The sequence below is a fragment of the Ziziphus jujuba genome, chromosome 5 (assembly GCF_031755915.1).
Source record: "Ziziphus jujuba cultivar Dongzao chromosome 5, ASM3175591v1".
NCBI lineage: Eukaryota > Viridiplantae > Streptophyta > Magnoliopsida > Rosales > Rhamnaceae > Ziziphus > Ziziphus jujuba.
Window position 1 is genome coordinate 29,366,046 of NC_083383.1, and position 25,415 is coordinate 29,391,460.

At 32.1% G+C, this 25,415-nt stretch overlaps 3 protein-coding genes across 10 annotated transcripts; 1 reads left to right on the plus strand and 2 right to left on the minus strand.

Annotated features, from left to right (window-relative positions):
* Nucleotides 1–1,485: 1,485 nt before the first annotated feature.
* Nucleotides 1,486–9,276, minus strand: LOC112492056 (pentatricopeptide repeat-containing protein At2g36240). 8 transcript variants are annotated; one of them, XM_025075018.3, is made up of 3 exons: nucleotides 9,047–9,276; nucleotides 4,275–6,911; nucleotides 1,486–1,977 (listed from the first exon to the last, which is right to left on the minus strand). In XM_025075018.3, the coding sequence occupies exon 2, from the start codon at nucleotides 6,659–6,661 to the stop codon at nucleotides 5,210–5,212; it is 1,452 nt and encodes a 483-aa protein (XP_024930786.1). In that variant the 5' UTR covers nucleotides 6,662–6,911; nucleotides 9,047–9,276; the 3' UTR covers nucleotides 1,486–1,977; nucleotides 4,275–5,209. The 8 variants fall into 8 exon arrangements, with proteins under 8 accessions (XP_024930786.1, XP_048332076.1, XP_048332071.1 ...); XM_048476119.2 differs by lacking the exon at nucleotides 9,047–9,276 and having other exon boundaries at nucleotides 4,275–4,520; nucleotides 4,638–6,664; XM_048476114.2 differs by lacking the exon at nucleotides 9,047–9,276 and having other exon boundaries at nucleotides 4,275–4,520; nucleotides 4,606–6,664.
* Nucleotides 9,277–9,582: 306 nt separating this feature from the next.
* Nucleotides 9,583–12,029, plus strand: LOC107421672 (sm-like protein LSM3B). Its single transcript, XM_016030953.4, has 3 exons — nucleotides 9,583–9,768; nucleotides 11,181–11,276; nucleotides 11,776–12,029. Exons 1-3 carry the CDS (start codon nucleotides 9,652–9,654, stop codon nucleotides 11,854–11,856), a joined length of 294 nt encoding a protein of 97 aa, XP_015886439.1. The 5' UTR covers nucleotides 9,583–9,651; the 3' UTR covers nucleotides 11,857–12,029.
* A 414-nt stretch (nucleotides 12,030–12,443) lies between these two features.
* Nucleotides 12,444–15,908, minus strand: LOC107421671 (fructose-1,6-bisphosphatase, cytosolic). Its single transcript, XM_016030952.4, has 12 exons — nucleotides 15,337–15,908; nucleotides 15,166–15,213; nucleotides 14,908–14,982; nucleotides 14,745–14,806; nucleotides 14,589–14,655; nucleotides 14,314–14,427; nucleotides 14,056–14,142; nucleotides 13,872–13,942; nucleotides 13,716–13,781; nucleotides 13,033–13,119; nucleotides 12,833–12,908; nucleotides 12,444–12,688 (listed from the first exon to the last, which is right to left on the minus strand). Exons 1-12 carry the CDS (start codon nucleotides 15,493–15,495, stop codon nucleotides 12,572–12,574), a joined length of 1,029 nt encoding a protein of 342 aa, XP_015886438.1. The 5' UTR covers nucleotides 15,496–15,908; the 3' UTR covers nucleotides 12,444–12,571.
* Nucleotides 15,909–25,415: the final 9,507 nt, after the last annotated feature.

The following is a 25,415-nucleotide window of genomic DNA, read 5'->3' on the forward strand; positions in this document are numbered from 1 at the left end:
TCAATGTCAAACAATTCCAAGTTATGTATTTTCTTCATTAAAAGACAAAGGTACAGCTTAATTGATGTCAAGGCAATGCGAGTGTGGGGTTCAAGTACGTCCATTTTGTCCATCTCATAATTATTCAAATTCACTATTCCCACTCTTTTTTTTGTTTTTTTTCCTTTAAAAAAGTCCCACCAAAATCTAACAATTTTACTTTTTTACTCCCAGCAATTGGTAAAAACACAGGTAAATTAAGGAAAAAAAAAGAAAAGAAAAACTAAAACCATGGGAGACAAAAAGGAATTTGCTGAAAATGTGCAAAAAGGCCAAAAAGAAAGGCAGAAATAGAGGGAAGGTGTGAATTTGTAATTTTATAATAGATATATACAAAAAAAAATATATATATATATATATAAGTAAAAAATCAAAAATAAAAACCATAGGCACTAAATAGGTAAGAAAATTTTATAGGGTGGGTGAGTTTTTATCTTTGGAAGGGAAAAAAAAAATACTAATATTTTGTTTTTTAAAAAATAAAAATAAAAAGAAATAATAAAATAAAAAGAAAAAAGAGAGAGGGTTTTGGGGGGTTAACATGTAGACAAAAGGTTTACTTCACATGGGAGAGCCATGTGATGTGAATGTACACTCACACCTTCTGTCTACCATGTGGTTTAACCCCTGCATTTATCTGGCACCAGCTAAGCACCCCACCAAGTTGATTCTTTTTTGCCCCCCACTCTTTTTTATTTTTATCCTTCTCTTTTTTGTTTTTTTTTTTTTAAAAAATTTACATTTTCTTAATAAACCCACCGAGAAAATTAGTATTTTAGATTCATTTTAATTAATTAATTTTGTAATTTAATTTGGGGTGGTGAGGAGGGTAGCTTGAACTTTAAGGCATCAATAAGGGTTAAAATACTGTAATAATAATCGTACTTTTAAGAAACATTATTACACAAGTCACTTTTACAAAAGTTATTGTTATTATTATTATTATTTTACATGAAATAAGAATGTATTAAATGGTGAGAAAAAAAAAATATATATATATATTGTACAGTAGTGACTATAATGATTAATTGTATTAGTGACCGCCGTTTTTTTCCGCCTGAAAAGCATTAAATTAGTAATTAATTTTAGCTTTATTTCTAATAAAATAAAAACCAATACCAATAGAACTTTCCATAGTGATTTGTTTTTTAGTTTAATATATATACATTATCTTACTTTAGAATCCTTCATCTGCATACGTTATTAATTAATAACAAGTTTTGAGTTTAGATGTGGTAAAGCAAACTATGAAATTTTGAAGATCTGATTATTAATCAATTAGTGGAGTAAATAAGAAGCAATCTAAACCATGTGCCAAGATTACATACTTAATGATGTCTGGTTCATTTTTATTTTTAATTTTAAGCTTACAGCTCTCATTGATAACCAACCAAAGCTAAAAATGCTGCAAAACATTTATGTCATTGGAACATGAAAGCATGTGCATGCAATTAACAATGCCTTGGAATTTTATTTATTCATATAAAATAAATAAATAAAGAAACCCAACCGTCTCAAAAAACTCTTGTGGTTAAGAAAAATGAAAACAAAAAACAAAAAAATCCCAATTTACCATCCCTACCAAAACTTAGAGGGTCACTGAAAATGGGCCCCATGTGGGTCAAAGGAAAGCACCTCAAAAGCCCATATAGAGCAAGGGGGATTAGAGTGGAGGCCCCCATGTGCCCACAAGCAACAAGTAACAATGTGAGGGAAGAGAGAGAGAGAGAGAGAGAGAGAGAGAGAGAGAGTACAAACAACAACAAACCACATTCCTCTCATGTCCACTTCTTTGCTTTTATTTTTTCCCCCCTTTGTTTACTCCTGTCCATTTCCTTTTGATGTTATAGAGACCCATTTGGATAACAGGATAAGCTTTTCCTTCCATTTCACTTTTATAAGTATGTTTTGCTAACTTTTTGCCCCTCACCTCCTTCCCTAAAACAAAAACCACCATGAATCACATTCAACTTCAAAAAACTAGCTTCACATCATGATTTCCAAACATGTAACATAGAACCAAATTTTTTTCAGAAATTGAGAAATCAAGCATGTTTTCAAACCTACATTAATCCAATATCAAAATGGTAGCTTAGAAACTCCAGGTAATGATTAACTCATTACCACCCTGGGATAATGTAATCAAAGAGGAATTTTTCAACTAACAAGCAGGAAAGGTTTTTTGGCTATACTTTTATGTTGTATATGTGTTGCCATCACCATCACTACAGAACAAGCCAGAGTTTAGATATTGAGCTTATAGTTTCCCATAACATTTGATTATCAGACAGTATGTCTCTTAAATATGTCAGGGCCTATCACCCAATCATACACTGCCAAAGTGTCACAAGACCTCATAAAAAAAAAAAAATTGTTAGGCAAAGGTCAATGTACAAACCAACACAACAAGACGAAAACATGTTCCTTGTTAGATAGGGAAACATTATGATTCACACATTAAGATTTATAAGTAACAACATAAGCATACTCCTGCCATAAAATATTTCAAATAAAAATGTTACAGGAATTTTTATTTTTCCTCACATAATCTAAATCAAATCATTCAGTAATTATAGAAATGATACAGATTCAATCCAGATGACACAATTTTTTTTTTTTTTTTTTTTTTTTTGTTAATTGAATCATCAAGCAGACCTCAAGTAGAGGAAATATGACAGTGATGAGTGATGAATCCATTTAGTGCAGTGAACCCACTTAGCACAGTCAGTTTTCAGCACAATGTACAACTGATTTCAACTTATACTTCACTGTTCCAAGAATGATAACCAACAAACTGAGCCCATCAAATTCAATCGCCATTGCTCTTGAGAAGTACACGAAATGCAACAATTGAATTTGATAATATAACCTGAAGATCACTATGAAAATGAATCCGATATATTACAAGTCTTTGCAAGACTATGACTAGCAATCATAAAAATGACAACAGTATAAATAAGAAAGCTTGAAGCAATTAAAAGCAGTGCCATATGAAAAAAGTACTAAACATTTGGCAAAGGCCTGTCAAATCTAAAAAGCATCATATGATTGTTATGGAATTTTTGACCATGTTCAGTTTTGGTTCCCATTACATCGTAGCAACTTTAAGTGGAGCTACACTACAGTTTTGGACTTCTTTGGTTACTTTACCAAATTAAAACAGGAAGAATATGCGAAACCAGACAGAATGTGAAAATGCTTCTAGTATGAACTAGGGGCTCAACACAAGCCTGAGAATCAGATACTTTATTTATTGCTTGAAAGAAAGCAACAAAAATAAGTTCTGGCATGCAGCACGCAGTTCCCTCTGTTGAACCAATCTGTATTTGAACCAAGGTTATGGCCATTTAAGACCTTACCAATCAAAAAACATGGAGCTTAATTGCCAGGGTGGCAAACAACTCTGATGAATAATAAAATTCATATAACGAAATAAGAACTACAGATATTATTTTCTTCAATATTAACTAACATACCAAATATTGACAAATAGGAATAATAGTTGTTTTAAAACCTTCTATTCCTAGAAATAAATACTCCTCTTCCATTAGGAATTAGTCATTCAGTACCAAACACGTCCTTACCAACCAGTAGATATAGGGTAACTAAAGAATTAAAGGCTTTGAAAGAGACTGAACTTGCATAAGGACATATTATCGCCAAACATAAGTTACAAGTTTAGTCATTAACAAAGATCACCACTCATTTTGTCCGACTTTCCAAAATAAAAGTTCAAATTTATCCTTAATGATTAGCCACAAGGTTTGCTCAAATATTCTTCTAGGGAAAGAAAGATGAAATTTCCTTCACCCAAGGCCTGCTGAGACAATTTCTAAAAGAGTTGACCCCTTTAATGTAATCAACAATTTCAAGTAGTCCACCAACAGACTTCAAAAGAACCATATAAAGCTTCAGTTCCCACTCAAATTCTAGCAATGCTCAGTCATAGATCATCATAATATATATTTTAAATAACAAACATTCATGTACATGGTTACAAAATAAATGCAGGCATGTATACACATATAATTAATTTACACAATCACCAAAAGAGGGGAGAAAAAAAAGAAAAAAGAAAAAAAGAAGAAGATAATATACACATATTACACATCATTTGTTATACACATAATTCCAAGCAAAAGACAAAACCAAAATAAAAAATAAAAAATAATAAAAACTTAAGAAAAAGGAAGTATGCATATGCATAATATTATTGAAGATGTCAAAATAAATACCTCTAAGATGCCATTAGTATCAACAGCAAAAGCCTGTGGGCTCTTATGCAATCTATCCATCTTAGGCCCATCAAACATAAGCACAACCTCCAATGCTTACTTATTTCACTCATAAACTTCTCACTCTCCATGTCCGCTTTAAGCATAATCCCTGAGGCCAGATCATTGATAGCTCTCATCATCAGCACTTGCACCAAAACCGTAGATTCCAAAATGGGTAAGCAAGTCCACAGAGAATTAATGCACCTACGACAGGAAAAGTTTTGTGAAGGTTCAAGAAAATCAAGAGTTCCTGATACAAACAACCCTTATCCCAATAGAGATGGATTACATCATGGTCATGACTAAGTGGAAGAAATATACTGGTTTTGTTAGCTTAACCATCCAAAGCTTTTATCAAGGAGGAACCTAGACTCGTTGAAGCATGTTTCTGCTTTTGAAGCCACTCCACATTCTGGCCCAGGTGGCCCAGCATTGCCAACACTGGAAGCAGTGATAGGGAACTGCTGACACCTTAACAGAGGTTGACTTGGAGATGAATAACTACAATATATTTATTTAAAAAATAAAAGAGAGAGAGAGAGAGAGAGAGAGAGAGAAGAAAGTGGCAGAAATTATTGAGCCATTGTAACTGAAACCTGGGCATGTTGGGATGGAAATGTTAAGCATGTCGATGAACACCAGAAATTAACAATTCAAAAATACAAATATATGATTTAGGCCATTTTGATGTTTTGGCCATGAGAAACAGATTTCTGTGACTTGGAAATCAGGAGGATTGCACTGGTATATATACGATTTAACCCATATGCAAGAGAGCAAACAAACAGTTTGTCACATTTCCAGCTCCATCCCCATTTCAAACGTTAGGACAAATATAATAGAAAATCTGAAAAGTTTCCATATTTTCTCCCAGCAAAACAGTAAAATTGGTATCACACAAAATTTCTTGCATTAGCAAGCCCACCCATCAACTTATTATAACTAGCAATGTCAGGTATAAATCCCCTGTCCAACATCTCATCCACCAACATTTTCCCCTCCTTTCTTTTGCCCTCTCGAGTATAACCAGAGACTAAAATATCATATGCCATGCCTGTGGAGTCCAACCCCTTGCTACAAGCTAACAACCTTAATTTGTTTGCTTCAACAGTCCTTCCCACATTGCAAAGATCTTGAAGGAGACAAGTAAAAGTCACATTATCTGGAACCATGCCCTCTTTAAGCATCCTTTCCGTCAATCTAAATGCTTCACTAATTTTCCCAGACAACCTCAAGCCCTCTATCAAAGTGGTACATATAATCAAACTCGGACGATTTTCTTTCCTCCATAGCTCATTCACAATCTCTAAAGCTCTAGCTGAATTTCCACTCCCACAAAGTGCCTCAATAAGACCAAAATAATCATACCCATTAGGCAAGACTCCTTTAATTGAAAAATCAATCAATAGATCACATGCTTCCAAAACTCGACCTTCTTTACAAAGCCCATCAACCAAAACCTCACAAGTCACATTTGAAATCTCACATCCCATTTCAATCATCTCATAAGCCATCTCAATCCCTTCCTCAAACTTCCTTTTCCTAAAGAACCCCTTAATCAAAGTATTAAAGCTGACCACATTGGGACTGCATCCCTTCTCTTTCATCTCTTTAAACAACTCCAAAGCTAACTTGAACTCCGAATTGCGACAATAGCTATTAAGCAAAATATTGAAAGTAATCACATCCGGCCTAACCCTATCCTTGATCATCCTACTATAAAACCCCAAAGCCTTGTCATGCCAACCACATTTCACAAACCCATTGATCAAAATGTTATAAATAACCACACTAGGCTTCCCATCAATCAATTTCCTCATACACTCAAAGGCATCAACGGCATCATCCAGTTTCCCAACTTTACAGTAAGCAACAATGGCAAACTGAAAAATATGTTCAGTCCGAGAGCAGGAGAAAATACCATCAGAACAGGGGCAAGGATTGGAGACCATGAAATGCAGAAGGGAGCGGAGGTCGGTGAAGCGGTCTGTGATGGCAAGGGTGCGAGCCATCCATTCAAAGGTGGAGTGGTCATGGCGATAAGAGTCGATAGTAGAGGCCCAAGAGAAGATGTGGAAGTCATAGTGGGTGAAATTTGGGTGGTGGTGGAGCTTGGACTTGAGGAAGTAGAGAAGGCTTTGAGGGGTGAAAGGGGGGTTGATATGGTTCTTCAGGAAGCTGAGGAGGTGGGTGTGGTTAGGGGAGTGAAAGAGTGTAAGCGTGGGGAGAGGGGTTGGAGAAACCTCTGGGGGGGATGGAAGAGTTGGATTTGGGATTGGAGAGGGTGGCTTTGGTGGGATTGGCTGCAGCAGAGGAATGGGTTTTGGGAACTTCTTGATGACCATTTTCTATGCGAACAGAGGGAAATTTGGCAAAAGCTACAGTCAGGAGCCTTAATGAAATATGACCATAGATTTTATAAAATAGGAAAACTGATCAATTAAAGATCTACACTACCCTATCAAAGAAAAAAAAGAAAGAGAAAGAGTGTTTTTTAATAAGAACCGCGCAGAGACAAGCTACAAACACAGTTTTCCAGTACGCCTTTGAAAACATTATCTTCTTTATCCCACTAGAGCTTATCTCATAGAAATCCTGAAGAAGACAGCAGCATGGTGTAAGTTTATAGTCTAAGCATATTTTCCTTTGGAGAACATATGGCAAGGGATTAATAACAACTTGCAGCATACCAACATTAAGTAATCAGAGCCAAAAAAAGAAAAAAAGTAAGCTTAGAATTATAATAGTGATCTAGGCATCCCACACAACTCTTAACTCCCGCTTCTATTCTCTTTCTCTCTCTTCTTTTTTGTTTTTTTGTTTTTTGTTTTTTTCTTTTTTGTTTTGTGGGGGGGGAGCTCATCAGCTCAGTGGGACTTTAAGGCTATTACACAAAGGTCAATGGCTTTCCTCCATAAACAAGAGGAAGCGAATGCACAAAGGTATGCACTCAAAGCTTGTCCTTTTCCTGAACATTTCCATTTGGCAACAGTCACAAACATGAGAAGTTATCATTAAGAATTTCACATCCAAAAAAAAAAAAAAAAAAAAAAAATCTCTCCTTGGCTACCTAAAGTTTGGAGCATGCTTTAATACAAGAAATGTCTACAAGATTTCAAAACAATATTCATCTAAAAATTAAAGGAACAAGGACTAAAAAATATAGCTAAAAAGGCTTTAATAAAAGGCAAATTTGCAAGGACAGTGAGGCATAAGGACATCTAAAGATAGAAACACTAGCCTCAATATATAAGGTTTAAAATTTACACAATACGAGGGTGCATAAATCATTCACAGACTATAGTTGTCTCTACTTTCTTGCCTAAATATCTGGCTTTGTCATGAAACCAAAACATAAAGAAGCTAAGCTCAAAAACATATACACCCACCCACAACATTCATAGATTAATAAAAAGACACTCTATTGCCAACTTAACCATATTGCAATTTAATATCAGAAACATGGAAGAGCAACTTTATCCAAGAAAAGCTCATAGGCAAACATGTTTAGAGATCACATTCAAATACATACATTTCACCAAAACTGCAAATATTAACAAACAGCTCCACTGGCACAAGAAATTGAAGTGGTTGAACCGGGGAAAAACAAAAAAAACAAAAAAAAAAAAAAAGGGAAAAAAGAAAAAGAAAAAGAAAAGAGAGTTAACAGAATATTTTAGTCTGAAAAATAAGGAAAAAAATATATTAATTAAAATAAATTGTTATTAAATATGAAAAGAAATGAAGTTTAATAGAAATGTGTTTCTGTATAAGATCTCAAACAGGTTCAAGATCAATCTCAAACAGGTTTCAAAACTAAATTCTGATCATTATATTAGATGTTTTATGTTAATGTTATATTTGAATATTATGTAGTAGCTTTCCTTCCATTTTTTAGTAGGTATGTGGATACTATGAACTTCTAGAGGGTTCAATCAACACAAGCATGCAAAATCTAAGAGCCTAGTAATTTTGCAAACAATAGCTTGGGTTTAAGAATGGAACATAAGAAACAAGAATTATTAAGGCACAGATAAGCTAGCTAATTGGAGTCTAGCTCAATATGAACCAACCCAATTCATGATTTCAAACAGAGATAAAATTCTTCTGCCTCCATTACTACCAAGTACTGAAAATCTAACATTTAGTCGAAACAAAAGAAAATAAGAGGAAACACAGTAGATTTCTTTTTCTTTTCTTTTTTTTAAATTCTATTCTTATCATTCATTTTCAAAAGTTAAAGTCATTCAGCAACTTGGTTCCTAAAACCCAATCGAAACCGGCTCAAGTTCTATAAGGTCAACTATACGTGTTCTTTAGTCCATATCTTTATTCTTCAGCAATCTAATATAGAGTTCAGATCAAAACTTCATCACATGGAAATATATATATCATTAAACAAAATTTCTACCAACATGATCGACATCTGAAATATCCCAAAAAAAGGCAAAATGCTTGGAGAGATGAAGTAACCTACCTTATATCATGCTGACAAAAAAAAATATGATATATAATATCAAAATGACCCAAATCCAACAAATCCTCGTGTTATGAAAAATAGGCGCTAAAGATAGTCATATACAATAAACAACGAATTATACAGAGAAAGATATTAGCACCCTCAAGACAATTTTAGATTCAGTTTCATTTTTTATTCATTGTCTTTTTTTTTTTTTTTTACTTTTGTTGTTGGGGCGGGATCGCAATAGATTCATGGGCATCGAGCTTACCATTCAAATGGACAGACGACAGTGGTGCTAGGTGGACTACAGTCACACCCTTTTCTTCCTCCTCTTTTCCGACGGAGATGGCGCTGCTGAGATAACCCTTCTCTTCATCTTCTCCAATGGCGGCGATAAGGAGGTAAGGCAAAATTTACACAGGAAGAAGAACTACTGAGCCAAAGCGTCCATTCTAAAAATTTCCTTGGACCAACGAAAAAGAATAAAAAAAAAAAAAAAAAAAGATTTGCTTTTTTTAAATTTTTTTTAATTTTTTTATCATTTAAAAAAAAACTTTATAGTTATTTTTAAATATTATCCCAGTTTTTTTTTTTTAAAGATTATATTTCATTTTATAATAAAATCATAAATATTTTAAATGCTTTAGTATTGTTTAAAATGATTTTTGGGAAATAAAAAAAATGGTCAACAAATTCGAAAATATAGAATTAAAACTTAAATGTCAAAAATAAAAATGGATATAAAAAAAATTATAAAATCATAAATTGGAAAGATTAAAAAAAAATAAAAAAATTGTAGCCGCGTATAAATCAAAACCTCCAAACCAAAAACCCAAAGAAAACAGAGAGAGAGAGAGAGAGAGAGAGAGGAGAATGGCGAGCGAGGAAGAGAGTGCGGTTAAGGAGCCGTTGGATTTGATAAGGCTCAGCCTCGACGAGCGCATCTACGTCAAGCTCCGATCCGACCGTGAGCTCCGCGGCAAGCTCCATGTACGTCCTTCCTTTCTTTCTCTACCTCTCTCTCTCTAGGTTAAGAAAAATTTGTAATCAGGGTTTTCATGTACTTTCTAAGTGATTGAAGATGGTGATTGAAACCCATTTGTTTTTCCTTCTAATGCAATGTCATAGAAAGGAAATTAGTTTTTTTTTTTTTTTTTTTTTTTTTTTTTTTTTTTTTTTGGCGATCCACTTGCTCTGTCTATAAGCTTAGTCATTGAATTTGTGTTGTATAGTTTTTTTTTTTTTTTTTTTTTTTTTTTTGCTGGAGTGAGAAAAAAATGCATAATTTACTGGTTTTATAAGTGTGCATGTGTATGAAATTAATAGCTATATGGTTGAAGAAGCTTGGATTTTGACAATGGAAGCCATAGGTATATACTGTTAGGTTAGGTTTTACACACACAAAAAATAATAATAATAATAATAATAAATTGGAAAGATGATTTATTTCAATGGGTTTGTAAAATGTGATATGGAAGGTGTATAATGCAACTGGAAGCTTTGTTGTAGTGAATTCAATCTCTGAGTTTAGCTTAGACCCTTTTCCTGTCCTGAACTTCTAGGACTGAAATCATGGTTGACGTGGTAATTTAGTTGAGGAGTTGGTTTAGGCAATCAAGTTGATACTATGACTTTGTAGCTCATCAAAGGCACCACTTTTGGAGTAATTTTTTATGCTACTTTGCCACCCCATTTTAGAACTCCAATCAATCCACTTGTTTATGGCGCTAAATCATCTTTTTTGATCATTGACATAGCCTTAGGTTGCTTGCAGACTTTGCTTTGGTTGATCGTACTAATGTCTTATTGTGTTCAAATAGAAACAAGAATTTGAATGTAGATATGCCTATTTTGATAATGGAGAAAGTCAAAGAATAGAATAAGCCCTATTTCTTGCGCTCATACAGTCATATATTTCTTATTGTGTTTAAACATTGTGGTGTATGTATGCCACACTTAGAGGAGGAGGAGGTGGTTGCCTGCTTAGACGTATAGGTGGCATTGCCTCTTCCTCATTTATTTCGTTTGTTGTGGAAGTGGATATGAACTCATACTTAGCCTAGGTATTCCTTAATAAGGAAAACATTTTAACTATAAGAATTTATTTTGCCAAAAGAAAACTCCTCTATTGATGTTACCATAGTCTTGCACCTCTACAACAACGTTACCTACTCTGGTTCTCCTTTTTTACATGTTAACCCATTTTTTTCCTGTTTGTTTCACCTCTGTTGCGGTTCTGTGTAACCCAAAAGAAAGTAATGGCACAAGCAGTATCTGTCCATGATTTGCCTATGCATAATTTTTGCAGGGCCTCTAGTTTTAACTCTTGAGCTTTGCTTTTCATATTGGTCTCAAGTCTAATGTAAATTTTACTTTTTGTGTATGGCAATCTGGCTTTACAGGCTTATGATCAGCATTTAAATATGATTCTTGGTGATGTTGAAGAAATCGTTACTACTGTAGAAATTGATGATGAAACATATGAAGAGATTGTTAGGGTAAGTTTTGCTTTCACTTTCTTTCCTATTTTACTTATGAGGTTATAAGCTATGACTGTTTGTTTATGAGACTAAAAAATGTAGAACTGTAACACACAATGAGTATTTTGAACCATTAGATAGAGATGTCCTTTTCCCTTTTTAAGTTATGAAAGTTTTTAATGAATTTTTTTTTTTATTTAGTCGAGTTATAGGTGAAAAATATTGACAGTGTATTACAAGGAATTCATTTCCTTGATAAATGATGTATGCAATGAAATCTTATGCAGAGAAAGTTGTTTATATTAACTACCTTAAGACATGTTGGGAAGATTTATTTGCACTGTTTTATAATGCTTCACTCAATATAATCCACTCAATGAAACATCTTTGCTGGATGACGGCACTCAATTTATTTATGGCAAACAACAGTGGGTCCAATTTTACAACATTATTCACTTTTTCTCTGTATTGATTTGTCCGTCTAATTTGTTGTATTTTTATTTTTTTCTCATTTCAGACTACAAGGCGCACAGTTCCTTTTCTCTTTGTTAGAGGAGATGGTGTTATTCTTGTTTCACCTCCTTTAAGAACAGCTTGACTTTGGCTTACTCTTTTAGTAATTGTGACCTGAGCTGAACTCTGTCTATGTAATATTAGTTTTTATATTGGTGAATGAACGGATTTCTTGGTGTCAAGTATTTTAAATGAGTAGTTCAACTGTACTTATGAGATGGCTGAGTGAATGAAATTTCTTGAGCTACCCTTCTAGCTTTTTGAGTTGTTGATTGTTTCTTTTGTTTCTGTAATTTCCCTTTTTATCATGTAGAGTTAAAGAGCTTAAAGTTGAGGCAAGAGTGTAATTTAACTGTTTTTTATAAATTATTTGTACTAAGAATTTAATAGTAGAATTCTCTTTTAATTCAAAATTAACATGAATCACTAATTAGGACTTTCGCCTATAGTTGTTAATGTTTACAAGAACCTCTCCATCTATTACCACAAACTCTCCATCTATACCACAAATTAAAAAAAAAAATTAAAAAAAAAAAAAGGAGAACCTCTGCAATATGTTTACAAGATTTTCTCAGGAACAGGATAAGATTCTCATGTATATACTTTCAGCATCCTTGTGTGGTAAACAAACTATGGAAATAGAAGCTTTTTTTTTTTTTTTTTGGGTAAATATGAGAATGGAAACTCGTTTATTCATCAATATTTATATAATTCCATTACGGTTCTGTGGTAAATGGAAGATTAGAAATTAGTGTAGCTAATAACAATCAGAAGTTGTATTTAGTATAGGAGAATGTGAATTATACAAGTTTATTTTCTTCGGCAGCATAAAGTCCTTTGATTTCCTCAACATCATCATAGCTGCCTAGGAAAATAGGTGACCGCTCGTGTATCTTCTTTGGAACCAAGTCCAATGCCTGCCAAAACATAGGCTTTAAGTTAAATTCACATTTACAGTATTCTTTAATTGTCAATTAAAAAGATACATAAGGTGCTTCAACAGTTTTGTAGTAACGAAATGTTTCAGTAAAACATAACAAGAAGATTGGTTTCATCCATACCCGTCCTTTGCCGGTGAAAGATTGACCTCCAGCCTGCTCCATCAGGAATGACATTGGGAAGACTTCATACAAGACACTAGTTTTCACACACAAAATTAAATAAAATTTTTTGTCACTAATTAGTTTTCATGACAAAATTCGAATCTGGAGTTGTAATGAATCTCTAAGGGAAAACATAGATGCAATTGAACTTAACATACCGCAGTTTTCCATTGGGACTCTTCTTATCAGCTGGGTACAAAAAGACACCCCCATAAAGCAATGTGCGATGGACATCAGCTACCATACTGTTAATCATGATCATAAGTGCTATAAGTTTTAATTTCTTACTGACAGTAAAAACACAGCACCAATATATCAATTGTTATTTTCTGCACATTGATACGAGATTGATAATGAAGAACTTTCAAAGTTTTTAACAAAATAAATAAAATATATTTAAAAAAAATAGAGGGAAAATCTTTTGGCAATTGTTTTTGTTTTTCAATAACATATGAGAAAGGCATGATAGAGATGAGAGTAAGGTAAAGGAGACAGATAGCAGCGAAAGAGAAGTGAAAAAATATAGAGGTCGGAGAAAGTGGAATGAAAGAGAGGATATGATGGTAGAAATATGGTCTTTATAATTAAAAATTAATAACCAAAATCTAAAATCCTCCTCAAAATGGTTTTCAAAAACAACCAAGCTTTAAAATCAGTTCCTAAAAACCACAAAAAATAAAATAAAATAAAACCATGACCAAACGCATACCAACAAAACAACATTTACATAAATCATTTTGCAGTAACAGACAACGAATCATGCAAGGAATTTAGGAGTATCAAACAAAAGAACTTAAAACACAAGAATTATTTGCATTGTTAAGCTGAGACTCCACAATACCTTCCTATGTATCTTAGAGACTTTGGTGATGAACCATCTTTTGGAAATTTGCAATTTTCCACATACCTGTTAAAGTGTAATTAGAAAAAGAATCAGGAATTTGATGTACCAAAATTCAAAGTAAAAAAATGACAATTACAATGGAATGTTACATACTTGGCGGTTGGACTATCCCAATTCTTAGCATTTCCTTCATTCACAGAATAGATCTTTCCTTTTCTGGGAATCTGAGCAGAAAAAGCATATGTACAAGTTGTAATTCTTATCTTGGCAACTTTACAAGCATGAGAATCACTTCTAAGTAGAATGCACCATAAATTGCGGTATCTACAAATATTACCTTAATGTCTGGGTGAGTTAATATGAACTCCCCAAGAGATGGATCAAGGGTGAACCCATTAACTCCATTTCCGGTGCTTAAAACGAGCTGTGAAACCGCAAAATCCCAAAAATTAGATAAAGCGGTGTCAGTACAAATCCATTCTATATGCAAGAGGCACATAAATATCATCACTCAAAACAAAAGCAATCAAACTCCATCCATCTAAAACAAAAGAAAGGGTGATACATATATATATACATATATATTGTCACATACCGTGCAAGAGCTTCCATACATGCAATAGCCTGCAGCCAACATATTCTTCCCCGGTTGCAAAACATCATCTAGAGTAGGTTCTTGTAAATGTTTCAGCACATAGATCCCAAAAATCTAGATGAAAGACAAGAGAAACAATTTTTTTTTTTTTCTTTTTAAATTTTTCACCCCAATATTGAGTTTCTCTGGCAAATCAAATAAATGCATAATATGCATATAATCAGAATTTTCAATGAAACATAATATTTTTCTGGATGGAGTAAGAGGAACCATACCGTCCCTATTGAAACACCGCAATCAATGTTAGAGGAACCATCCAGCGGATCGAAAACAACTGCATACCTGAAACAAATGACAACATATTAATGGAAAACATATAGTTTAAATTTTACATAATTTCCAAAAACAATCAGCACAAAAAGAAGTTATACTTTCCACGCTTTGATGGCTCAACAAAAGTTGCCTCTTCATCTTCTTCTGATACAAGGATGCACTGGTAAGAAGGGGGAAAAAAAAAAATCCAAAACCGTTAAAAAGGAAAAATCTTTTAGTGAATTTGAAATGGAATGGAAACCAAATGATTCAGTGACTTACAGTTCGGCCACTGCTTACTAAGGCCTTGATAAAAACTTCATTTGAAAGCACATCCAGTTTCTTCTGCTCTTCACCCTTCCAAGTCAAAATTGAAAACAACTTCACATTACAGAACAACCCCACCAAAAGAAATAACAATAAATAAAATAATATATCCTTGAAAATTGCTACAAATTTTTACAGATACCCTGCATGCCAATAAAATCAAGCATATAAAGACAAAGTTGGCTTTTTTTAAAAGACCCATTAAAGACTTACCTGGACATTTGTCTCTCCAGCAAGCCCAATAAGTTTGGCCAAACCAGCCTGCACAAAATATCCAAAAAAAAAATGATAAAAAAAAAGAAGAGAAAAATCCCAGTTAGCAAAAACCATACCCAGTTGAGAAATCAGTCGAAAAATGCCAAGGAAGAGAAAAAAAGGAAGGACCTTGTTAACGGCAGAGCAAACGAACTTGCAGCCGAGAACGATGTGACTGAGCAAGATAGTGAAGTCGCCGCGGGACTCTGGGTGCTTGGACTGCTCGTTGAGGACGAACCTTGTTATGGTCATCAAGTCCGTACGATGAGCATCTGCAGAGTGATCCATGTCTGTCTCTGTTTGCGATTCAAAAGAAATTTTCCAGAACACCAAAAGGTAAAAAAACAGAGATCAAAAACAGGGCCAAAAAAATAAAGAAAAAGAAGATGAAGATGATGATGAGGTGGTGGTGGTGGTAATCAGTTCGAGGCCAAAGCGGAGAGGATAAATACTAAACAGGAATGGCAGAGACAGATAGGGATTGGAATTGGAGGGAAGTTTCGGACGACACGTGGCGGAGTGGGAGTGGGTGGGAGAGCTGGTGGTGGTCGTCTCACGTCACCATAGATAACGCCTCTCGTCGTCTTTCACGAACTCCGATTTTCGGCGGTTACCATGTTTTTATGGACTCATTCTCCTTCGCTTGGATGCCCAACGAGTTTGTGCTTTGTCCTTTTCCACCTAACGTTAAAAATTTCCTTTTTTTTTTTTTTTTAATAGAAAAAAAATGTAATAATATAATAATATAATATGATGTCTTTCCTTTGCAACAACATCCCTCTTCTTTCCCCACAATTTCTGTTTATACCCATAAAAATTGGAACTTTAAAATTAACAATAATAATAAACTTTTATTTGTTTCTTATCATTGTTATTATTATTGTTATTAATTTTATGGTGAAGCCACATTTTATCCTTGGACCCTTGGCAAGTCCTTAGATTTTTCCTCTGGTGTCCTTACGTACTATCTCTTTCTTTTATCTATTCCATGTTCTTTACAGAGCAAACAATGTCAACATAAAATTTTCTTATTCTTGAGTCTTAAGAATCCTAATTATTCTTCATCATATCTTTTCCTCATCTATAGCCTTGAATGGAGGCATTTGCCTTAGTTTTTGTTCAACAAATTTCATTTTTTAATTTTGTCTTTGAGACGTTGTTGACTTTACAATGCCTGGATTGTTTACAAGATAAGTGTATCCATATGTATCTGACTAAGCAATGACCTCCTTCATTTGACTCTCTAGGAGAAGATAGATACCCTATTCAATTTGCTAAAGAATTTTGCCATTTGCTTCAGCGAAATATGCTGTATCTTTCTTCCTTTACCATTTGTTATTGCTTTCAATGAGTCACTTCCCACTTCTCAACAATGACATAAATAAAAAATAGAGATGGATTTCCACAATGAACTAATTTTAATGTTAGAGCATCGTCAATAGCTTTGCCATTTAAGCATATGTCTCTGTTTGGTATCTTCCATGAAAGATGTTAAGTTTTGGTATTATAAAATTTTGTACCAAATTTTCAGCATTGTTAATTTTTGACATTGGATCATACAACAATATAAATAAAATCTATAATTTAAGAATGATATTTTTTTAGCATTCATTATTTGGAAATCAATGTTGAATTTAATGTTAGCATTGATATGTATCAATATAATGCTCATACTAATAGAATTATATCAATTTTAAAAATAAAAGTATTAAAATGATAGTTAACATTAGAGATGCTCTTAAGAAATAAATAAGGAGAAATGGAAATTTTGAATTCGTGATATTTTATTCCGTTTTACCAAAAGAATATATATTAACATTTTTAATCGATTAAAAATATTTTTAATATCTTTTAATATTGAAATTTAAAAATTCAATCTCAAAATCTTTGCAAAGAAAACTGTGAAGCTGTCCTTGTAATAACAGTTTGTAGCCTTTTTGAACATTAATCTCATTTGCTTATATAAACTAAGTAAAATCAATTAAACTATGATTGGCAGTTGTACAAATCCGTAAATACAATTTAATATTTACAAATTTTTTTTAAAAAAATTACAAAAACGTTAGATGTTACAATTTAAATAAATTAATTTTATTAGAATTATTTTTAGAAAACATGTAACGGCATGCCAAACTGCTAAATAAGTGTAGTATGTATATGGAATATTGGAATGTATGAGACATACAATAATAAATGAACCTAACAAAATTTTAAGCTTTTTTTTTTTCTCATTCATAGATAAATATACAATTTACGTCTGATAAAATCTCACACGACACAATAACGCTATACAAACTTGCATGATAATTTAAAGATTTGAATTGACAATAGCGTATCAAATCTATATTAATGTTATCTAATAATACCCAATAAAGTAACAAATTTTGATGGAGAAAACATGACAATATATGATAAACCCATTAAACTTATTTTAAAAAGGGATTTTTTTTTATAATTATATAATTTTATAATATTAAAAATATCTAATTTATTGTTAAACATGTATTAAATTGCTCTTTTTTTAGTTTAATTTATTGTTAAACATGTATTAACTTTTTGCAACTTGCAATACCTCGCTTTGATGGTCATTATGACTATTCAAGCATGTTAATGGAGAATTTCCTAAGGTCCAAAGAGTATTGACAGGTTGTTAGTGAAGGGATTGCAGAACCAGTAGCTAGCACTGTGTGGAGAGATGCACATGCACAGAAAGCAAAGTTGGAAGCACAAAAGTTGAAAGATCTCAAGGCAAAGAACTATTTATTCCAAGCTATTGATCATTCAATCTTGGAGACAATTCTAAACAAAGACACATCCAAACAGATTTGGGATTCCATGAAGAAGAAGTATCAAGGGACAGCAAGGGTAAAGAGAGTCAAACTTCAATCCCTCCGTGCTGAATTTGAGAACTTACGAATGAAGTCAGGAGAGTTAGTTTCAGAGTATTTCTCAAGGACGATGGCTATCACAAACAAGATGCGGATTCATGGAGAGAAGCTGGAGGATGTCGCTATAGTTGAAAAGATTCTTCGATCAATGACGGTAAAATTCAATTTTGTCATTTATTTAATTGAGGAATCTAAAGATGTTGATACACTGTCAATTTATGATTTGCAAAGTTCTTTGTTGGTGCATGACCAAAAGTTAAGTAAGCAGGATCAGGAAGAACAAATGTTACAGGCAGAAACAAAAAGTGTCAGGCATGACAGAGGTGGCTCAAAAGGAAAGAATAAGCATCACAAATCAGGAAAAAATAAAGTAGCTAACTCTTAAGGAAATGGAAAGGGTCGTGATGGTCAAAATTCAGCTAGGTCTAAATCCATGTATGTAGACAAATAAAAAATTGAATGTTTTCGCTGCCATAGGTATGGACATTATCATTCAAAATGTCGTACTAATTTAAACAAAGATCGTGGTGAATGTAGTGAAAAGTCCAATTTTGCAGAAAAGGGAGAAGAGATTTCTCTTCTTATTGTGTCTCACATTCAAGAAGAAACTAATGAGAATTTATGGTATTTAGATATTGGCTGCAACAACCATATGTGTGGAGTCAAATCTACATTTTCTGATTTGGATGAATCTTTTAGGCATACTGTAAAGTTTGGTGATAACTCTACAGTATCTATTATGGGTAAAGGAAGAGTTTCTATCCAAACAAAGAGAAATTCTACACTTTCTATTCTAGATATTCTATATGTTCCTGATTTGAAATCTAACTTGCTTAGTGTTGGACAGCTTCAAGAAAAGGGATATGAGATCTCTATCAAGGATGGTGTTTGTCAAATTCAAGATGACAATTTGGGTTTAATTGCCCAAGTCAGAATGACCACAAATCGAATGTTCCCATTGTATCTTCACAAGACAACACATTCTAGTTTCTCTGCAAGTGTAAAAGATGAAGCATGGTTATGACAGTTACGATATGAACACCTAAACTTTATGGGTTGAGGACTTTACAACAGAAGAAGATGGTTGATGATCTTCCACAATTTGATTCACCTACAGAAGTTTGTGAAGATTGTGTTGTTAGCAAACAACACCGTGATAGTTTTCCAAAAGGACAATCTTAGAGAGCTAAGAAGCCGTTGGAACTAGTTCATTCCGATCTTTGTGGCCCTTTAAAACCAACATCAAATGGAGGTAAACGTTATGAAATAATGTTTACCTCACATTATTTCATAATGTTCATTGATGATTTTAGTAAAAAATGCTGGGTTTATTTTTTACAGGAAAAATCTGAAGCATTTGCTGCCTTTAAGCATTTCAAGGCATTTGTTGAGAAAGATGCTAGAAGTCCAATAAAAGTCTTTAGCATAGATCATGGAGGAAAGTTTAATTCACAAGAATTTAATTATTTTTGTGAAGAGCATTGAATCAAAAGACAGCTTACTGCAACGTATACACCTCAACAAAATGAGGTGTGAGAGAGGAAAAAATCGTACAATTCTAAATATGGTGCGAAGTCTTATGAGGAGAAGTGAGCTTCCCAAGAGCTTCTAACCCGAAGCAGTTAAATGGAGTATTCATATTTTGAATAGAAGCACCACTCTACCTGTTCAAAATATGATCCTTGAGGAAGCTTGGAAAGGATGTAGACCAATGGTTAGTCACTTTCGAATCTTTGGATGCATAGCATATGCTCATATTCCTGACGAGAAAAGAAAAAAATTGGATGCAAAGAGTGAAAAGTGTATTTTTCTGGGTGTTTGTGATCAGTCAAAAGCTTACAAGTTGTACAATCTTATTATCAAGAAAATTATTATAAGTCGTGATGTGGTCTTTGATGAAGAAAAAATTTAGTCATGGAATGATATTGGCAATGGACAGCAAATTTCAGTAAATGTTGACAATGAAGATGAAGGTGACAAAGGTCAGCAAGCAACTTTGGAAGTTCCTCCAGAAATTTAAAACGTTCTAGATATTCCTAAAAGAAATCAAGTCACAGCAACCATTTAACTTGATGAAACAGCTGGTTCTCGCCCTCAATGTCATAGAAAAAGGCCAGCTTAGATAACCGACTATGAGATAACTAGAATTGTTGGTTCTGAAGATATTCTTACTCATCTAGCTTTGTTTTCTGATTGTGATCCTACAAGGTTTGATGATGCTGTAAAAGAAGTTAAGTGGCAAAAGGTAATGGATGAAGAAATTGCAGCTATTGAAAGGAATAACACTTGGGAATTGACAGATCTTCCAAAGAGGCAGAAAACAATCAATGTTAAATGGGTTTATAAGACCAAGTTAAAGAAGAATGGCGAAGTTGACAAGTACAAGGCACATCTAGTAGCTAAAGGGTATAAGTAGGAATATGGCGTGGAAAAAAGAGATTTTTGCTCCTGTTGCAAGGCATGATACAATCAGATTGGTGATTGCATTGGCAACACAAAATTCATGGTCCATCTATCAACTAGATGTGAAGTCAACATTCTTACATGGATATTTGCAAGAACATGCATTTATCGATCAACCTATTGGTTATGTGCAAATTGGTAGTGAGCATAAAGTTTACAAATTGAAAAATGCTCTTTATGAACTAAAACAAGTACCTAAAGCTTGGTATAGTCGTATAGATGCTTATTTTATAAACAAATATTTTCAAAGGTGTCCATATGAACATACTCTCTATACTAAAATTGGAGTTGATGGGAGGATAATTATGGTATGTTTATATGTGGATGATCTGCTTTATACCAAAAATTATAGAGCCATGTTTGAAAAATTTAAGGATTCTATGATGTTAGAATTTGATATGACTAATCTTGGTTTGATGCACTATTTCTTAGGCATTGAAGTAGTGCAATCTACTGTTAGTATCTTTATTCCTCAGAAGAAATATGTCCAAGAAATTTTAGACAAGTTTGACATGAAGGATTGCAACTATGTCACTACTCCAATGGAGAAAGGTTTGAAGCTTGTAAAGGATGCAAGAGGCAAAATGGTTGATAGTACATTTTATAAACAAATAGTTGGAATTTTAATGTATTTGATAGCAACAAGACCTGATATAATGCATTAAGTAAGTTCATCAGCAGGTATAGGGAACATTCGAGATAGATACATCTTTTGGCCGCAAAAAGAATTTTTCGGTACTTGCACGGTACCATGGATTTTGGGCTTTTCTACAAAATGGGAGAAAATCGTATTTATATGGCTTTACTGATGGTGATTATGCAGGAGATGTAGATGACTGAAAGAGCACATCTAGATATGTGTTTGTGTTGGGATCAGCTGCAGTTTCATGGTTATCTAAAAAGCAACCACTTGTGACATTATCAAAACTGAATCTGAGTTTGTAGCTGCATCATGTTGTGCTTGTCAAGTTCTTTTGCTAAGAAGACTTCTTGAAGAACTGAAGTTCAAGCAAGAATGTCCTACACAAATCTATTGTGATAATAGTTTAACTATCAAGCTGTCTAAGAATCCTGTTCTACATGGAAGGTGCAAGCATATTGATGTGAGATATTATTCTCTAAGAGATCTTATAAAAGATGATGTCATTGAGCTTGAATATTGCAGATGTGAAGATCAGGTTGCAGATATCTTTACTAGACCTCTAAATTCAGTAACTTTTTTTAGGCTAAGGAAGCTGCTTGGGGTTTGTAATATGGAGAATGCAACTTGAGTTATTAAACTAGATGTTTAGAACATAAGTTTAAAGGAGAGATTGTTGGAAATTTATATTGACCTGGTCTTTAGGAAGTTTGTTTATTGTTGAGTACATGTTCAATTTTGTTGGGTAATGTCTAGTCTTTAACTAGTCTTTAAGAATATTGTTACTGTAGCATAGTGGTCCTATTTTTATGTATTACTCGGTTGAGTTTGTTAGATGTAATGTCTATATAAGCACTGCTCTTTGAATAAAAGAGTATCTTTCAATGTTATATGTTTTTCTATCTTATGTGATTTATTCTCTACTTTAGTTTTTTATCACTATACCTATTATCAAAAAGGATTCTAAAGTTGAATATATTTTTTGACTCTCTATTTTGCCCTCAATTTCAATTGAATGTTTCAAGTTCCAAAATTTTCGATTGATTGTCTCTATTTTCCTATTGGTTTCAACTTAGGCTCCATCTTTATTTTATTTTTTTTCAATTAAGATTCTCAATTTTAGTTTTCTCTTTCAACATGGATAGAATCTAATTAAAGAAAATTTTTACTCAATATAGATGTTTTACTAGAAGTCAAAAAAAAAATTATTAACTTAAAATATTAAAAACTAAACAAAATTCCCTACTATAAAGGTTAACTATACAATTTCCAAATTAAAATAAAACTAAAATTAAAGATCTCAATTAAAAAAAATAAAAATAAAAATGAAATAATAAAATATTCACAAAGGCGGTAACCAAATGAAAAAAAAAAAAAAATGATCCCTAAGAAAAGAAAAAAGAATGAAATCGAAAAGCAAAACAAAGAATGAGATAAAAAAGAGCAAGGAATTAAATTAAAAGAAAAAGAAATAAATGATACAGATGAAAAGAAATAAAAAAAAAATGTAATAAAGAATCAAATTAAAAAAATAATAAAATATAAAAAAAGTCAGCCGCATGGGCATCAAACTAACGCTATTTGGCTTTCCACATGGCCTGGAGTAAATGATCCCTCACCATCGGGCGAGTTGAAATAATCCGGTAACAAGAGCATACCAAAGGATTTTTTAAATGTATTATACTTTTTATTTAAAAAAATAATATTTTAAAAAAATTTTAATGGATTTTTATTTTGATTTTTTAATATAAAAAATTTGTTTGGTTTTCCAAATGTAGAGAATTAAAATTATTTTTTATTTCAATATTATATAAATTTAATTGAATATAGTATATGTTCTTATGCCATTATTATAATATTTAAAAAATAGATAATTTATATAAAAAAGAAAAACTACAAATAAAATAATAAAGAACATAAATAGAAAATTTTGTTAAAGAATATTTTTAAATTTTATTAATTATTTTAAAAGATGCTTTTTATATAAAAAATATAATTTTTTATTTTAAAGCGTCATTTGGAGATACTCTAACAACATTATTTTGGAGTTTGAGATTTTATAATCCTATCCATTATAGTCATCAAACGTGGGTTTAGGGACAATTTTAACCCAGTCCATCATTCCAAACACACAAGTGACGGCTCAACTAGTTTTGGAGTAAACAAAATGAGAATAATAATAACAATAAAAAGAAATTGTACTTATAAAGTAAAATTAACTCCATGCAGTTCCTAAAAAAATTTATATCATAATAATACCCTTATTAAATCTTTTTCTTATTTTTGGCTTTCAAAAAGTCTTTTAATTTATTTTAATGTCTTCTTCTCCAAACACAACATGCACCAGAGGAATGCCAATCTGGTGGAGGCTGTTACCGGACCTCCATTAAGTTACTGGCAGTTTTTCGATGGCGTTGATACCAAATATTTCTCTTTTATATATATACTAGGCATAGGCATGGCCATGTTGCATGGACCACTATTTAATAGTATTAAATATTATTTTATTAATTTTTTGTTAGGTATAAAATTAAAAATTTATTGGATTAATTTATAATAAATATCTAAAATATTAAAATTAAACTATCAATTTTAAAAAAAATTTATTCAAAAAATAAAATAGTACATATAACTAAAATTAGTAAGCATGTATTAATATTGTTATTATTTTTTTGATAAATTTTAAACATTTTTATTTGTAACAAAATAAAACAATTATGATCTCTCTCTCTCTATTGCAATAAAATGGACGAGAAGATAGAGTCATTTTCTCCCCTTCTCTCTCTCTCTCTCTCTCTCTCTCTCTCTCTCTCTATTTGTCTCTCTAAAAGCCTTTCTTCTCTTGGGATTGACTTTACTTTGAGACACTGGTTTTGAGAGAGAAGACTCATCACTTATGGGTGTATTTAATTTAGAATTTGAAAAATTTTAAATTTTTTAAAAATTTAGAAGTATTCGATTTAGATTTTATAGGAGTCCATACAAGTCTAATGATATTAAATTCAGATTTTTGTATTCAATTAGAAGAATTTTGTAGAATTCTTTTAAAATTTAGTGGTATTCAAAAAATCATTGATTTTAAAATACTTTAAAGGGAGTGTATTCAATCTAGAATTTGAAAGATTTTAAAAGTGTTTAAAAGTTTGTAGGTATTCGATTTAGATTTTAAAGAAGTCTATACAAATCCAATGATATTCAATTCAGATTTTAATGGATTTTATAAAAATCTATTAAAATCCAGGTGTATTCAATTAGAATTTTGTAAAATTTTTTTGAAATCTAATAGTATTCAAAAAGTCATTGATTTTAAAAGATTTTAAAAAATGATGGATTTTAATAGATTTGAAAGAATTTTAACAGTGAAATTGTGAAAAAAAGTTGTCAATATGAAATCCAGTCTTAATCCCAAAGATTTCGTTAGATTCTTATAAATTCTTTAAAAAATTTATGAAATTCCATTATAATTCATCAAATCCTATAAAATCTATAACTCATTTTAAATCCATTAAAGTTTAGATTGAATACATCTTCTAAAAAATGATGGATTTTAATGGATTTAAAAGGATTTTAACAGTGAAATTATAAAAAAAATTGTCAATATAAAATCCAGTTTTAAACTCAAAGATTTCATTGGATTTTTATAAAATCTTTATGGAGTCTGTAGAATTTCATAACAATTCATCAAATCATCTAAAATCTATAGCTCTTTTTAAATCTATCAAACTTTAAATGGAATACATCCTCTTAATTTCCTTCTTTAGGTAAACCTATGGAAAATTGAAAATTCTTTTACCTTTTATGTTTTGTTTTTTCCTTTCTTTTTCCTAGATTTCTCTGAGTTATTCCGTTTATGGGGTTGGTTTTATGGTCTAATTTGCTTTATGCTTTTTCTGGGTTTGATTTTGTTTTGCAGTTTTTTTGTGGGTTTTTAGTGTTTTTCTCAAACTCTGATCGATTTGTGAAGCTGGAAACTTTTTCTTTCAGTTGATGTATGTTTTATAGCATGTTTTTGTTGAGTTTTAGAGTTTTATGGGAACAAAACTGGGTTTGTATCAGGTGGACTTTTCATCGACTTATTTGTATAGTTTCTAAACAAGTTCCAGAAAATTTTTTTGTGGATTTCTTTCTTTTTCCTCTTCCTTTTTTTTTTTTTTGAATAGTTTTTCCTCAAATTTCATAGCTACAAAGTTTGTCTGTCTCTATCTATTATACCACGA